Source organism: Cyprinus carpio, chromosome B13 (genome assembly GCF_018340385.1).
Source record: "Cyprinus carpio isolate SPL01 chromosome B13, ASM1834038v1, whole genome shotgun sequence".
In the NCBI taxonomy this organism is placed as follows: domain Eukaryota; kingdom Metazoa; phylum Chordata; class Actinopteri; order Cypriniformes; family Cyprinidae; genus Cyprinus; species Cyprinus carpio.
Window position 1 is genome coordinate 4866850 of NC_056609.1, and position 16512 is coordinate 4883361.

Consider the following 16512-nt stretch of genomic DNA (forward strand, 5'->3'; position numbering starts at 1 on the left):
TTGCTGGCCAATTAAAAACAGGGATACCATGGTCCTTAAACCAGGAACTGGAAGCTTTGGCACAGTGTGTTCTGGGGCCAAGCCCTGTTGGAAAATTAAATCTGCATCTCCATAAAGTTGGTCAGCAGCAGGAAGCATGAAGTGCTCTAAAACTTCCTGGTATATGGCTGTGTTGACCTTGGACCTCAGAAAACACAGTGGACCAACACCAGCAGATGACATTGGCACCGAAAACCATCACTGACTGTGGAAACTTTACACTGGACCTCAAAGCAATGTGGATTGTGTGCCTCTCCTCTCTTCCTGCAGACTCTGGGACCCTGATATCCAAAGGAAATGCAAAATTTACTTTCATCAGAGAACATACCTTTGGACTACTCAGCAGCAGTCCAGTCCTTTTTGAAGCGAGACGCTTCTGACGCTGTCTGTTGTTCAAGAGTGGCTTGTCAAGTAATGCGACAGCTGAAACCCATGTCTTGCATATGTCTTTGTGTAGTGGTTCTTGAAGCACTGAGTCCAGCTGCAGTCCACTCTTTGTGAATCTCCCCCACATTTTTGAATGGGTTTTGTTTCACAATCCTCTCCAGGGGTGCGGTTATCCCTATTGCTTGTACACTTTTTTCTATCACATCTTTTCCTTCCCTTTGCCTCTCTGTTAATGTGCTTGGACACAGAGCTCTGTGAACAGCCAACCTCTTTTGCAATGACTTTTTGTGTCTTGCCCTACTTGTGCAAGGTGTCAGTGGTCGTCTTTTGGACAACTGTCAAGTCAGCAGTCTTCCCCAAGATTGTTTAGCCTACAGAACTAGACTGAGAGACCACTTAAAGGCCTTTGCAGGTGTTTTGAGTTAATTAACTGATTAGAGTGTGGCACCAGGTGTCTTCAATATTGAACCTTTTCACAATATTCTAATTTTCTGAGATACTGAATTTGGGATTTTCCTTAGTTGTCAGTTCTAATCATAAAAATTAAAAGAAATAAACATTTGAAATATATCAGTCTGTGTGTAATGAATAAATATAATATACAAGTTTCACTTTCTGAATGGAATTAGTGAAATAAATCAACTTTTTGATGATATTAATTATATGACCAGCACCTGTACACATGCAGTAGATACTAAACAAAACAACCATGAGCACAAGGAAAATGCAGGAGAATAGCAAAACAAAACATATCTTGACAAGAATGAAAAAATAACGAACTGAACGGTGGTCTAAATAAACGCAGGGTAAACAATAACTTAATTAGAAACACTTGAACAAAATTACAATGGAAACCAATGAGAACATTGAAACCAAGGAAATAAAGGAAACAGGAAAAGAACATGGATAACAAAAAAATGAATACCAAAATAAGAGTCCTTGAACACAGAAACCTAGGCACAATTTGACAATATTATAATTTATATGAGAAAGAATGTGTTGTGAGTAAGTGCTAAGTATGATGTAAGAGGGAACATGAGACTGAATCAAACAACTAAAAAGTAAGCAAAACAACAGAGAGATACATTGTTGTTTGGGAAACATAGGCTACCTCAGATCAGTTACTAAGTTAAGCTGAGTCACTGAAACCTGTGTTGTAAGTTTTCCAAGTTTTACTTTGATCAAACTTTGGTTCTTTTGAAACACGTTTGGTAACACCCTACCGACAATGAACCTGTCACATACAATGGGGTTGGAAAGGTAATGTTATTCAAGCTGCAAATGGCATCATTAACATATTGTAAAAGTAGTCCATATAATCTTATTTGAACAAGGTCCTTAAAATCCTTGAAATGATTGAATTTAGCTTTTACAAATGTAGGGTCTGATACACCTGGAAAAGCAACTTCAGTTAAAGGGATCATATGATGCTGCTAAAAAGAACATTATTTTGTGTATTTGGTGTATTGAAAGGTGTTTATGCGGTTTAAGGTTAAAAAACACATTATTTTCCACATACTGTACATTATTGTTTCTCCTCTATGCCCCGCCTTCTGAAAGTATTGATTTTTACAAAGCTCATCACTCTGAAAAGAGAGGTGTGCTCTGATTGGGCCATCGCGTTGTATGGCCAAGCCTCAAGCGTGTGATGGAAATGTTATGCCAAATGCGGCTCAAGCGCATGTGATAAACGGAAATATAGTTATGCTTCTTAACATATTGTGATGCCTTGTCCGGTCACACACTGGGAGTCAAGTCAATCAAGACATTTATAACTTTAAAAAACCCATTATAAAGCAACTGAACAACATTAATAGGAAAACAGTAGTCAATAATGTGTAAAGGCAGTTCATTTTGTGATGTCATCATGCAGCTCAGTTCAGTTTAACATAGTAGCAATCATTTGCAATCAGTCAACGATATCACTGTAAATGAAGTGTCCAACAACTAAGCAAGCCAGAGGCGACAGCTCAACGAACAAAACTCCAGCAGTGACAGAATGGAGAAAAAAAAACCTTGGGAGAAACCTGGCTCACAGTTCTCCCTCTGGCCAGATGAAACCAGCGGCAATTCACAGCTGCAGCAAAGTGGCCTTGAGGGCCGGAGGCCTAGAGTGAGCCGCGTGCAGAGGCCGGAGGGGCCGGGTTGAAACACGCAGCATTATTCTATGTGGTGATGTAATTTCAACTGAAACAGGAAGAGAGGGCGGGACATATCTAGCAGCCCTGCCCCTTTTTAAAATAGCCAATAACGTTTGGTTTATATCTGCTCAGGCCAGAGCCTTTGAGCTCGGTAAAGCCGCATTTGACAGCCACAGTCTAATAGATTACCCCCTAGATTCAATATGAAACTCTCAGTAAAACAAAATAGTGGTCATAATCATGCTGAGGCTGTGTAGTTATAAAAGGTTTTAATATATGCTGACTCGCACATATGATCTGCTCAGTGCGATCGCGTCTCTGGACTGGAGCCAAAGTCCTGATCAGACTGTGTGTGCTGCCGCAGTTCGCGTGAAACAACGTGAAACCAGACCTCATTTGCACCAATCGAAAGCTTATTTACACTGTCTGAATTGTTCCCTATCGCCTATATTGTGCACTACGAGCCATTCACTGTACATGAAATACTACACTGTGAACAAGTGACCGATCTTCAGCGTCTATTTATGGTGCAGGGGGTGGGCACTTTGGATTCTAGAGAGCATTTGATTGGTCAGAAGATTTGATGAGAAGATGAAGTACGGTGTGACGTCAAAAAAATTGTTGAGGCATTTTGGCGGATGTGACAATCTGCAAGCTTTTAATGGTTATATCTTCTAAATGCGAATTTAGTTTTGGAGCACACTGCCTTATAGATAACCTTAAGACTAACATATTGATACTAACACCAAAAAAAAAAAAACTTTAATTTTGAATTCATGGGGACTTTAAAAAAGGGTTTTACATTTCAAAGGAATATGTGCATGTGGTTTGCACAGATGAGAAACAAATACATATTTTGAACAAAAGGTATTAAATAATGTCTCTAATGTTATTCATAATATATCCCCGCTCAAAATGCGAACAGATTGCCCCGGCCCGCCTAAGACGTATTTTAGGCTGTAGAGCTTTTCAGGGTTCATGCTCCAGTAAAAGACTAGGATGAGTTTGACTGTCCCGGCCCGCCTATACCTGTATGTATTTGATCATGCTCCCCCTGTCCATTTGCGATCGCTTTTTTTCTTTTTTTGGGGGGGGGGGTTTCACTGTGGGGCCCAGTGTGACCAGTTACACCACCCAAAGGACGGCCCTGCATATAATATACGTCTTTAACACAGATTAAAATATTTTTTTTGGAATCTGAGAGCTCTCTGACCCTCCATAGATAGCAATGATATTACCACGATCAATGTACAGAAACGTAGCAAAGACATCAGTTGTAATGTCTGTTTTGGGTTTTGTTTCATGTTCTTGTTTTCATGTCTTTTATTTTGTAAATTGATTCATGCTGTTGGTGTCTTCTTCTTCTTCTTTTTAATTGGCGGGAGGCATTGGTTGGTTTTTTGGATTACTCTGTGTTTTTTGTGAACATATATAATGCTCATTACCTTGATTACGTTCTGAGCTATCCCTTTAATATTTTTAATTAATATTCTGTCCTTAATCTGTTTTACTTTAGTACAGTATATATTATATTCTATAAGGATGAAGAGAATGTGGGAAAAAAAAGGTAATTTAAGAAAAATATGTATTGTACTAGTTCCTTGAAAAAAAAAATACAAAGTGCTTGAAAGTCCTAGACTTTCATGAAGTGCTGTATGAACTCTATTGTCTTCACATAGTTATCTGAAAACATGCAATCATTATTCAGCGAAGTCATGCCTTAATATATTTGCAATCGCAAAGTTTATAAGTCATTTTTGAGGCTTATGGTAGCCTCAATAAAAGATTACATTCAATTTAATTTAATTTAATTAAATTTCTATAAAATATAAAGTAGATAAATGCACATTTTGGGCTGAGAAGGATGTTTTGAGTTCTGAAATTTGCAGTATATGTACACACTATATCAAACTCTTTTATCTCAAATGAATAAGGCAGATTAGATTTTTCATTATATGATCCCTGTGGAATGTGGCAAATATTATAATGTGGGAAAAGACTGAAAGCTGTGACTTTCTGTATTGTGTTCTTCCAGACTCACCTTTATATTCATTTGCATGACTGTGGGTCAGACTAATATAGGACTCTTTCTTTTTTGAAGGTGTCCCAGGTTCTCGAGGAAGTCCCGGCTTTCAAGGCTCTCCTGGCATGCAGGTATGAATGCACGAGTCAGAAATAGACATACCCTATAAAACCTCATGAGATACTTGATCATGCCACTTTTTTTTCTGTTTGAACAGGGGCCACGTGGAGCTGATGGGCATAAGGGGGTAAAGGGAAGTCCCGGGGAAGCAGTAAGAAGCTATGACTTTATCCCTAAATGAACTATTTTAATTATGGCAACATATTTAGTCACCATCTATTCACATATGCTCTCATAAGTTTTTAGATGCAGAGTCAGTTTACTCAGATACCTCACACATATTCCAAGGTTTTTAATTTTAATTTGAGTCAATACTTGTGACTGGTTTTGTTTAGATTTTGCTTAGTATATTTAAGTTCAGGTAGATATTATTTAGAATATCATTAGATTATAGAGAAATTATTTCGCTGAATTTGTTGAAATGATTTTTTTTTTCACTGTGTGTGTGTGTGTGTGTTTGTCTTTAGGGTGACAGCGGTATCCCAGGTTTACCAGGGCCACCTGGCAAACCAGGTGAAAAGGTCAGTTTTAAAAGTGTTAAAAGATGTTTAATAAATACTGTAGATGGAATAATTTATTTGGCCATTGTTGTTTTATCGTTGACAGTAAAATATGAGGTAAAAATGATTATATGTAGGAACATCTTCACAAACACACACACACACACACACACACACACACACACACACACACACACATATATATATATATATATATATATATATATATATATATATATATATATATATGGAGCACTGTTCCAAGATGCCTGTGCAATTTTTTTTTTTTTTTTAAATTGTCATTAATCAGGCACATATGGGATTTTGCTTTAATTTGGTAAAATTTCTTGGGGGAATCTTTGGGGGAATCCTGTGTAATGGATTTAAAATATCTAAAATGAAGATGATGACAGTACTACACTTTTAATTCCAATTCAAGGATTATCAAATTAGCCTAAATATGTAATAATCAAAAATGTATTAGGTGGAAATCTGAGGGTACTTATTCCATGTGGACCTGGCAACAGTCTTCAGAGATCGTAGTCCATTTTCATGTCTTACATTTTAATATCATGTCAACGTGGCTTTTACATGCAACTTTTGGATTACAAATAATAGTCCATTAGCTATTAAATTAACAATTGACTAGAATTAATAATAGCTTAAATCATAGTAAATCATATTCATTTTTATAGTACCCACAGTCAAGAATACCACTGTGTTACTATTTTTTTTAACAACTCGCACATGAAAATGCTTCATTTGTCTGTCACAAAATGTGAACTAGTTCTAATAAGAATGTCTAATTGATCCTTACCTTTTCATCGGGTTTCAGAGAGTTTGTTATCTCTTAGGTGATTATTTTGGTAATGCATGGTTGTGAGTTGATTTGTGCGAGCATCAGAGATTAACATAATGCTACTCCACTCGAACTCTGCAAGTGCTGTGTGAGTTTGAGTCACTTAATTTGCATTTTACAATGCAGCGTGTGCCAAACATCTCCCAAATGTGCAATGAGAATCCTTTATAAACCTGTTTTCAACAATAAGAAGAGTTAAGGTTTCCCTACGGATTCCAAAAGAAGAAAAAAAGTATGCTTGATAGTGACATTCCTATTTTTATGTTTAATTTGAAAGTCTCCAAATACTATTTAAAGCCACTGATTAAAGGGTTAGTTCACCCAAAAATGAAAATTAGCCAATAAATTACTCACCCTCAAGTCATCCTAGGTGCATGTGACTTTCTTCTTTCAGACGAATCCAGTATGAGTTATATAAAAAAAATGTCTTTGATCTTTCAAACTCATGACACTTAACGGGTGTTGCATGAATCATTTAAAAAGAAGTTAAATAAAAAGCGCCCACCCATAAAAAAGAGCAAATTGATTCTGTAGCGAATTGATGCGTTTTTGTAAGAAAAATATCCATATTCAAAATGTAATAATCACTTTACTGTAGCTTGCGCTTCTGTAGATTCACTACATAAGGCCTTTGTTCACCCCCAGGTGAACAGGTTTTTTTATGGATGGGCGCTTTTTATTTCACTTTTTTTGGACTGATGCATGCAACACCCACAGTGCCATGAAACAACTGAAAAGATCACAAGACCATTTTTAATATAACTCCGACTGGATTTGTCTTATAAAGAAAAAACTCATATACACCTAGGATGACTTGAGGTTCAGTAATTTATGGGCTAATTTGAATTTTTGGGTGAACTAATCCTTTAACTTTGTTCATTATGTATATATTAAAACATAAAATATAAAATATTATCAGTGAAATTAAAATTAATTATTACTCTGTGTTTTCTCTATAGGGGTCTGCTGGCAATCAAGGAATACAAGGACTACCAGGCAATGATGGACAAATGGTATGGATACTTTCCTCTAAATTTTCTTAAAGGGATAGTTCACCCAAAAACAAAAATTCTGCCATTAATTACTCACCCTCATGTCATTCCAAACCTGTAAGACCTCTGTTCATCTTCGGAACACAAATTAAGATATTGCTGATGCATTCCGAGAGCTCTCTGACCCTCCCATAGACAGCAAGGATCTTTACACGATCAAGGCTCAGAAATGTAGCAAGGACATTCTTAAAATAATCCATGTGACATCAGTGGTTCAACCACAATTTTACAAAGCTACGAGAATAACTTTTGTGTGCAAAGAGCACAGAAATAATAACTTTATTCAACAATCAGTTTCCGCCGCGCCACCCTATAGCACCATTTTGTAGAGTATCACACACGTAAACCATGTATGCTGTTCTGCGTCACCAGCACAGAGTATCACACACGTAAACCATGTATGCTGTTCGATCTGAATGTAAACAACCTATCTGCGTACATACGTTGCAGACATTGTTTACATACTCTTTAACCATAGCATAAATCTTCCCTTTTTATTTCCAGCTCTCTTTGTTCTCATTGTTTTGTTTGTTTGTTTTTTTTTATTTCTCTTGACATGAAAATTTAGAGCACTTCAAAATTTAGGCCTGTCATTCAGGATAAATGTAGCCCTGCTTCTCTTTGCCCCCACCTGACCAGTAATGCTAGTATTGTTCTAAGACTGTTCGTGTAAACAGTGGCATTGGATCTGCACCATACCTCAGCTCTTCACTGGATACGTTTTTATCCCACTTTATATTACAGTCCCCCCCCCCTAGAAATAGTTTTTTTTTTTTTTTTTGGTGCATGATCTATTGAAAAAGTCCCTGTGCTGAAAAGTACTGATATAATGTTGGAATAATACAGTATTTCCTTTTTAGCTTAGGGAGATGCTGGTATGGATAAATAAAACAATAACTTTCACAAATCAAATCTGTTAATGGTTTGAGCAGCAATGCAACCTCGTTTGTTTGTTATGTTCCAATACTCTATATTGCATTAACAGACATACTGTTTATTTTAGGGAGAAAAAGGGATTAGAGGCCCTGCTGGTCCACCTGGATATCCAGGAGAGCTTGTATGTTTACCACTCAATCATTTGTCCACTTCATTTTAGTGAGTAGCCAGTCATTATGCTTTAATGCTAATTTGTGTGTGTGTGTGTGTGTGTGTGTGTGTGTGTGTGTGTGTGTGTGTGTGTGTGTGTGTGTGTGTGTGTGTGTGTGTGTGTGTGTGTGTGTGTGTGTGTGTGTGTTTATCAGGAGCACCTGGCAGGGATGGGAAAGATGGAATTCCTGGAGGAATTGGTTTAAAGGTCTGTACTGATAGAGTTCTTCTCACCATAAAAGACTGAACATGTTTAATGGCTTCCTTGAACTGTGAACATGGACCATTGAGAATATTTGGCAAGCCCACTTTAAGGAGGCTACACAGGATTCCAGTTTGCAGTATTATTTGACAGAATTGCATGAAAAGATATGCTAGTACAGAATCTCCTTATGGAAAGCCATAAAAAGGTTTGCACCATTGTTTCATCTTTCATGTTGATCTACACTGTCTTTTTTCCAGGCTTACAGATGGTTTTTATTAAACCAAGCTGTCCCTCAACATCTTAGTGGTTGCCTATATGATAAATCCTGGATTATTTGATTAGTTTCAGATCTTTAAACATGCACTACTCCCTTAAAGTGAACCTTTATTTCTTTAAGACAGAGAACAGCAATGAAGGCAATGAAGCAGCAATGAACAGCAATGAACTCACCACTGAGTCATTCTATGTTTAATAATCATTATGTTGACAAATTTGTATATAAAAAAAAAAAAAAAAAAAAAAAAAAAACATAAGGATTTGAAGTGAAATGTTCTTAGTATTGTATGCATGCAAAATGCGCTCATTGTTATTTGCATGAAAAAATCCAACAAGTTTTAAACACTTCCATTCCTGTTAAGTTAAAGAGATGTGGCGCACTTTTATTCTGACTATATGATCTTTGACTCTTCAGGGAGATCCAGGACCGCCTGGAATTCCTGGAGTGGATGGAAGAGAGGGACATCCTGTGAGTATATCTTAAAACAAATCTTTGCCAGCTGTTTTAGTGGGTGGACTGCAAGCTATTAAATAATACCGGACAGCATTTAAGCAGAGAAACTGATGAGGAATACTCACATTTTTTGCTTCATCTAATACAACACTCCAGTTTGGCTCAATGATGACATGATTTGAAGTCTTATTGGTGGTTAAGTCTTTGCAGCTGGACTGGGGAGAAGAAAATTTCAATGTAGTCTGAGAAAAACTGTAAGTGACTCAGCAATGCAGTTCAGCAGACTAGCGCTAAACTCATCTTTAGAGAAATTGGTCTAAGAGCCACAGATTTTTATAGCTCTACTGGGAGAACACTTCAAGTTTTAATGAAAGCCAGCTAACTAGAGCCATCTAGCTGGTTTTGGGATAAACAGCAATCTATACAATGCATTGTCTCAAATTTAAGATGATCTAGTTCGCTTTCAGCATTTGCTTTAGGAGCCAGACTGGACATTTTACATTGATCATACAATAGTAACAGAAATGGTAATAGAATAATTATGCAATAATTGTCAGCAGTAGTAAATTTCATTCTGGTGTCATTTGCTGATGCTGCTTAGCTTTGTACATACAGTACAGTACAGTAGTGGCCTGAAGTAAGGTCAAAATATCAAAATATGAAGAGTATGTTTAAAAATAAATATGAAGAGCATGTTATATTGAAAAGAAGAAAACTTTAAAGTTGGTTAAGTTATCTGACTGACAAAATTAAGTGTCAAAAAAGGCAAACTTTTTTTTTTTTTTTTTTTTTTTTACAGCAGCCATTCTCTGGGCATTGCTCTCTAAGCTTAGTGCATATGTTGTGCGTAATGCCTTGAAAAGCATTGAATTCTTCATTCATCAGCTTTGATTAAAGTTTAAAAGGGTTTCAGTTGGATTATGTAATGCTGTCCCAGTGCACTTTCATTGCATGCATTGTGTGTTTGAGATCGTGACTGTGATAGAAATTAGATGATTGTTCTCCAAGTAGATCTTCCATACTCACCTTGCAGTGCGAGATAAAACCAGAGATTCTTGACAACTGCTGAGACCTGGCAGCACTCACTCGTCTCTTTTGGACCAGTGCTTCTGCACGGTACCTGTCTAACGGTGCTTTGCAATAATTCTGTGGACATCACAACCAGCAAACAAGCAATATCCTAAGTAAACTGACCAGATTTAGCCATTTTGATAATATCCTCCTTGGCTGCAGAAGACAGCTCAAAGACCCACATGATAATGTTTAATAATATTGCTAACAATTCCCACATTGGCTGACTGAATTAAAGCTTTGGAATAATGAGTACAAGCTTTGTATGTCAGCTTTTGCATCATCACAAATGAAACAATCGAAATGTGGAGCATTTATATATAGTTTTACACTCCAAGCACAACTGTGTAATATGCTTACAAAATTGAATGCATTTTTAATATGTCTGAATAAAGGGTTAATATGTCAGTTTTCCTAAAAAACTTACCAGCCACTGACAGCCATTACTTTTGGCCACTACTGTACCTACAGTAGCTAGTGTGATTCCATTATGATTAAGTTAAAAAGTTAATTAAGTTAAATTAATTGAGTTTCAGTGTATTTTTTTGCTATGAATCAATACATTCATTTGAAATGAATACATATTGCTATGTATTGCTATTGTATATTGGCATTACAGAAGTATAGAAATATGGCTAGCAATTTTACAGTAATTTCACTCGTAGTCGTGAGGTATATCAGTACTATATAGTGCCGCCCACTAATATTGGCACCCTTGGTAAATATGAGAAAAGATGGAATCTGCATCATTTATCTTTTTGATCTTCCATTCAAAAAATTGACAAAATTGTAAACTTTCATTGAAGTGAAACAATTGAAAGTGGGGGGAAACTCACATTATGAAATAAATGTTTTTCTCCAATGCATGTTGGCTACCATTATTGGCATCCCTAGAAATTCTTATAAGTAAAATATCTCTGAAGTATATTCCTATTCATATTTATATTTTTTTTAGCACACCAATGTGAGTAGGAGCATAAAATTGTTCAGCCATGACTTCCCGTTACAGAATTATAAATATGAGGAACACAAAGGCCAGATTACCTATATATATATATATATATCAAACCCCTGCATCACCGCATGTTGTTTACATGGGTTTCAAACAAAGAAATAAACAAAAAAATCCTGGCTCATCCGAAAACAAACTCCAGCAGGTTCAGTTGTCAGACACGACTGGAACTTCAAACTGGACTGGTTTTTATAGTCAGATAAAACTAAAAAAGAGCTTTTTGGCAGCAGACCCACCAGATGGGTTTGGTGCAAACAGGGATAAAAAGTACCCCATGTCCACAGTTAAATCAAACAGTGATAAAAAAGTACCCCATGTCCACGTTTAAATATCCGGAGGTCCTGGACATCTTGTTCAGATACACGGCATCATGGATTCTATCAAATACCAACAGATAAAAAATCTAAACCTACAGACTCTGTAAGAAATCTTATAATGGACCATGTTTGGATCTTCCATCAAGACAATGATCCAAAACACACATCAAAATCAACACAAAAAGTGTCACTGAGCACAAAATGAAACTTCTGCCATGGCTGTCTCAGTCATCTGACCTGAACCCTCTAGAAAATTAGTGTGGTGAACTGAAGAGAAGCACCAACATGGAGCTGGTATTTTGAAGGATCTGGAGAGATTCTGGATGAAGGAATGGTCTCTGATCTCTTGTCAAGTGTTCTCCAAACTCATCAGGCATTATAGGAGAAAACTCAATTTTTATCTTGAGAAAAGGATGTTGCAATAATTGGGTGCCAGTAACTGTGGCTAACGTGAACTAGAGAAAAAAACATTTATTTGTGAGTATTTCCCCCACTTTTCATTGTTTTACTTCAATGAAAGGTTAGAATTTTGTATTTATATATATATATATATATATATATATATATATATATATATATATAGTTATATTATATATTTATATATATATATATATATTTTAATGAAAGATCAAAAGGATAAACAATGCAGATTTATTTTCACAGCCACCTTTACTCACATTTACCAAAGGTGCCAATAGCTAAGTTTAGTTTGCCCCTCTTGTTCTATTCTTTTTCAAGGTCATTTTCAGTGAGGTGAGAATTTATGTCCTCAAAGAAATGAAAGGCACTTTTTGCTACAAGTTTCCATGTTCTTTTACTGGTCCCTGCAGAGCAAACTCAGACCAAACATATGCTTCCGCTTATTGTGGAAAATGCACCAAGGTGGCTTTGTTGGATATGCTAAAATTGTAAAACATTGTTTATTTTGCTGTTCATTAATAAACCACTGGACCGACTATTACTTTCATATTCAAGCTCTCAGGAGGCTACGTAAAGGATTACTAGTCTGTGTATAAAATACTGTGTATAAAATGATTTGCAGAAATTAAAAGGTGGACTGTGATAGGTAAGCATTTGTATATTAGAACCACACATTGCTGAAAGAAACCACCTGTAGCTTCTGCTTAGTAAAGGCTTTTACATGACAGACTAAAATAATGAGTAATTCCAAACGCATTCAGTCATTTTACAGGAATAAACAAGAATGTAAGAATCTCTTGTTTCCTGTTCCTTTCCTATGTGTGTGAGAGAAAGAAACAGAAAACATGCCCTCAGCTAAGCGACGGTGAGTCAGGCACATGAAGCGTGAGAGAACTCTGAAAATCCATTGATATCAGTGGGAATAGTGTGTTGTCAAGACGGAGAGGGAAAACACAAACAAATATTTACATTTAGAATGGATCTTTCCACGCCTCCGTAAATGAGCTAACTCAGTCTTTCCTGTCTCAGTCAGTGTCCAAGTGCAGTTCCTGTTCCTGGAGCCCCACAATAGTGCACATTTTCCATGTGTCCTTTGTCTTACGCCCAAGACATCTGTGATTGTGGCTCCTAAACGGTGGTCCTGTGAGAGAGGTTCAAAGACGGCCCTTGCCTCGGTCTTGCGACCAATGATAGCTTGCAATAATTTTATGACAGTATTAGAAATTCAGCATGTTTGCTGCTACTATCCACGTTAACTGACCAGCCAATAAAAATGCAACAAGGCATTGATAAAACATAAAACTGCTTACCTCAATCTCTTATGCCTTCCTCTTTCGCTGCTTCCACTTTTTTTCAGCACTCATAAAAACTACAACTGCTAAAGTGTAATTCATCTTGCTCTTTTTGTTTATCACATGCTGATGACATTTTATTCATCTATAGAAAAGGGCGTCATAGCCTACGAGTCAATAAATGTCATCATCGTACAGTCTACATGCATGTCGTACCCAAGTTTATTAGATACATGTTGCACAGTGTGATCTGTTATGATGTTCTAGGATTGCTAAAATCGTGCAGTGTGTAGAAGGTTTCATACACCCATTTCAGGTCTTTAAGTCTTTATTAACGATCTTCTGACCTGAATCAAGTGTGTAGGAATCAGGTGTCCAGGAACGTGGTTGGGAACCACTGGGAACCATCTGTGCTAAACTGATTCTTAGTCACTAACTCAAGCACTGCCAACTGAACTCTAAAAATGCAGACAATGTTTAGTCTAGTCTATTTTTGACTACATTTAGTGATTTACTCATAGATGTAGAGGACTGAGTGATGCTACAGCTTCTTTTTTGAACTAGCTTCACTTTTCTGAGGCTATTTTTTTTTTTTGCAATGACTTTTAACCATGTGGTGTTAGTGTAATTTTAGTGGCAGTATGAAGTCTGTTGCCTTCAAGTTCTCAAAGGCGTCCTATAGAGTAACCACATGAGTAGTTTATCATGTTAAGTATCCATGTTCCACTAACTTCTGAAGTTTCCAAATATTAAAACCTACTTTGAAACTTTGAAAAGATTTAGAAAATGTTCTTTTCCTAGGTAAACAAATATATGGAGCTTTTTTTAATGCAATGGCATTCATATATATTTAACAGTGTCTTAATGTCTAAAAACGTTTTTGAGCCACTGTACTGTATATTATATTTTTCCTCTGTGGGTAATGTTCGAGGACCTGCTTAAGAAGTGCCTGCCAATAACAATTTACAGCATCAACATTTGCGGTACTGACATCTAAACATTGTACTTGGCAGTAGTTGTCTAAATCATTTATGCATTGATACTTCTTTCGCTTCAGTAAGACTATGTTCAGAGGCCACTGCCGAATCCTGGCAGATGAAATCAAGGCAGCTGTTTCTTAGAGATCTACAGCACTTATATAAAGAGAGAGATGTGCATAATCAGAACAAGATTATAAAAGGTTAAAAGTGTTGGGGGGAAACTTATATTTATCAAATCATCCAGTTGGTCATGATGTTCTTCTGTCTCCGAAGAATTGTCTGTTTTGAATTTTTAAAAATCACAGCTTCATCAGAATGGTAGGAAACTTGGCAACTTTTATGGCATAGATATGTGAACACACACACACACACACACACACACACACACACACAAAAAAACACACACAAATGGGGTGATTTGTTTGGGCTGAGTGGTTGTTAAAAAAATAGTCACACTTGTGGTCAAAAATGGCCGACCATAGGAAATGAATGGAAAATTGGACAAAAACAATCTACAATCTACAAATCTGACACAATGCAGAAGAAAAGTACACAGCAATGACAGGGTTAAACTCTGAAACATCAAGACTGCAAAACCAACACATCCACTTACACACACACACACACACAATACTCACAAGCAATCTCAAAAATAAGAAATGACTGACACACACACACACACACACACACACACACATATACACACAAATAAATTGGTATGGCTATAACCATATAGCCAAAACTAGTCAAAAACCTGAAATAAGAGATTGAAATCAGATCAAAACCAGATTGTTAAAACCGGGATTAAGCTCTGATAAAACATTTTTCTTAATTTTTGTTACATTTTTATAGAATTTTAATGTTTTGTGTAACAAAATGCTTTCTCTGTGTTTAGGTTTGCCTGTAGTAATAATAATTCAAAAACTGATGCTTCAAATCAACATTTCAAAAAAAAAAAAAAACATTGAGAACTTTGAAAATGTCTAAATATATATCCAAACCCACAACTTAATAAAAATAAGTATTTATGTCTAAAAACAATTAGAGAATCTAAAGGCCTTTTATATAGAGCTATATAGGAATCTATGGGCTAACCCATGGAATTGCAGATATTTTTCTTATTTTACTCCCACCGGATGCCAATAATCTGGCTTCAAAAATGGGATTTTAAAGGCACTGACTCTATTTTAACGTGAAATACTACATTCATTGAATAATAATAATAATAATAATAATAATAATAATAATAATAATAATAATAATAAATAATGTAATTATATATTATATATACCGGATATATATATATCAAAAATTACATGACTCTATTTATATTACATAATTATTGCATAAATATTAATTAATGCCATGAAATTATCTCCAAATAAAAAAGAAAAAAATATAATTAAACAAAAATACATTGATTTTACTGGGGCGAAAAAAAAATATTAAATTTCAGGTGTCTGATTACTTTTGATTGTGAAGATCACAAGTGTGACTCCCAAATGAGGAGCACCAGAGGGTTAAATATTTGGGTATAGTTGACACGTAACACCTTCATGAACGTTGATGAACTTCATGATTTCAGGTTAACATTTTTTAGGTTAATGTTTTTACCATTGTTAAAACAGAGATTAGCCAGCCCTGCTCCTGGAGGAATACCTTTCTGCAGTAATCGGCTCCACTGTACCTGCTTTTTTTTTTTTTTTTTTTTTTAAGTAAACCCCTTCACTCTCTTGTTTGGTTGTGTTTGATTTGGCTTTGTGATGAACTCTAGAAGCATGATTGACTACCCATTTTAAATGGCCTTAATATATTGTTCATGTCATGGCATTGCATATGGTCATTATGATATATGAGAATTATATTGCAGTAAAACACACTACCTGCAACAAGTAGCTTAGTAAATACATAAAGTAATTACATAATAATACATAGTTTTACAAGCATTGTGTAATTTATTGGTTGCTGACAAAGTCTGCTTGTCTACTGTCCTGAGTATTTTTTAAAGGCTCATTGTTGGTTACTGTGTTTTGCACTGATACAAAAATAGAAAGCAGAGCTTAAACTCCTGGAAAACTCTGAAGTGAAGCAAATGTTTTTTGCAGATTACATGGGAGCAGACATACATTATCAAGAGGAAGCATTGAAAGAGGAAATGTGCATGACCACAGAGATGCTTTAAAATGATAAAATGACAAATCTTGGCAGGTCTTGGCATGTTCTGCAGTTCCAAAGATCTAAAATGTTACGCTTTCTAAAAGCAGCAAACACAGCCATC

General features: G+C 36.0%; 1 protein-coding gene across 3 annotated transcripts in view; it reads left to right on the forward strand.

Annotated features, from left to right (window-relative positions):
* LOC109057580 (collagen alpha-1(XXI) chain-like) overlaps positions 1–16512 on the forward strand; it is a 77216-nt gene that overhangs the window by 26449 nt on the left and 34255 nt on the right. For all 3 annotated transcript variants that reach the window (XM_042736077.1, XM_042736079.1, XM_042736078.1), the window contains 7 exons: positions 4668–4721; positions 4808–4861; positions 5178–5231; positions 7029–7082; positions 8125–8178; positions 8362–8415; positions 9104–9157. In XM_042736077.1, the coding sequence (XP_042592011.1) occupies positions 4668–4721; positions 4808–4861; positions 5178–5231; positions 7029–7082; positions 8125–8178; positions 8362–8415; positions 9104–9157 (378 nt within the window). The remainder of the gene's footprint in view (positions 1–4667; positions 4722–4807; positions 4862–5177; positions 5232–7028; positions 7083–8124; positions 8179–8361; positions 8416–9103; positions 9158–16512) is intronic.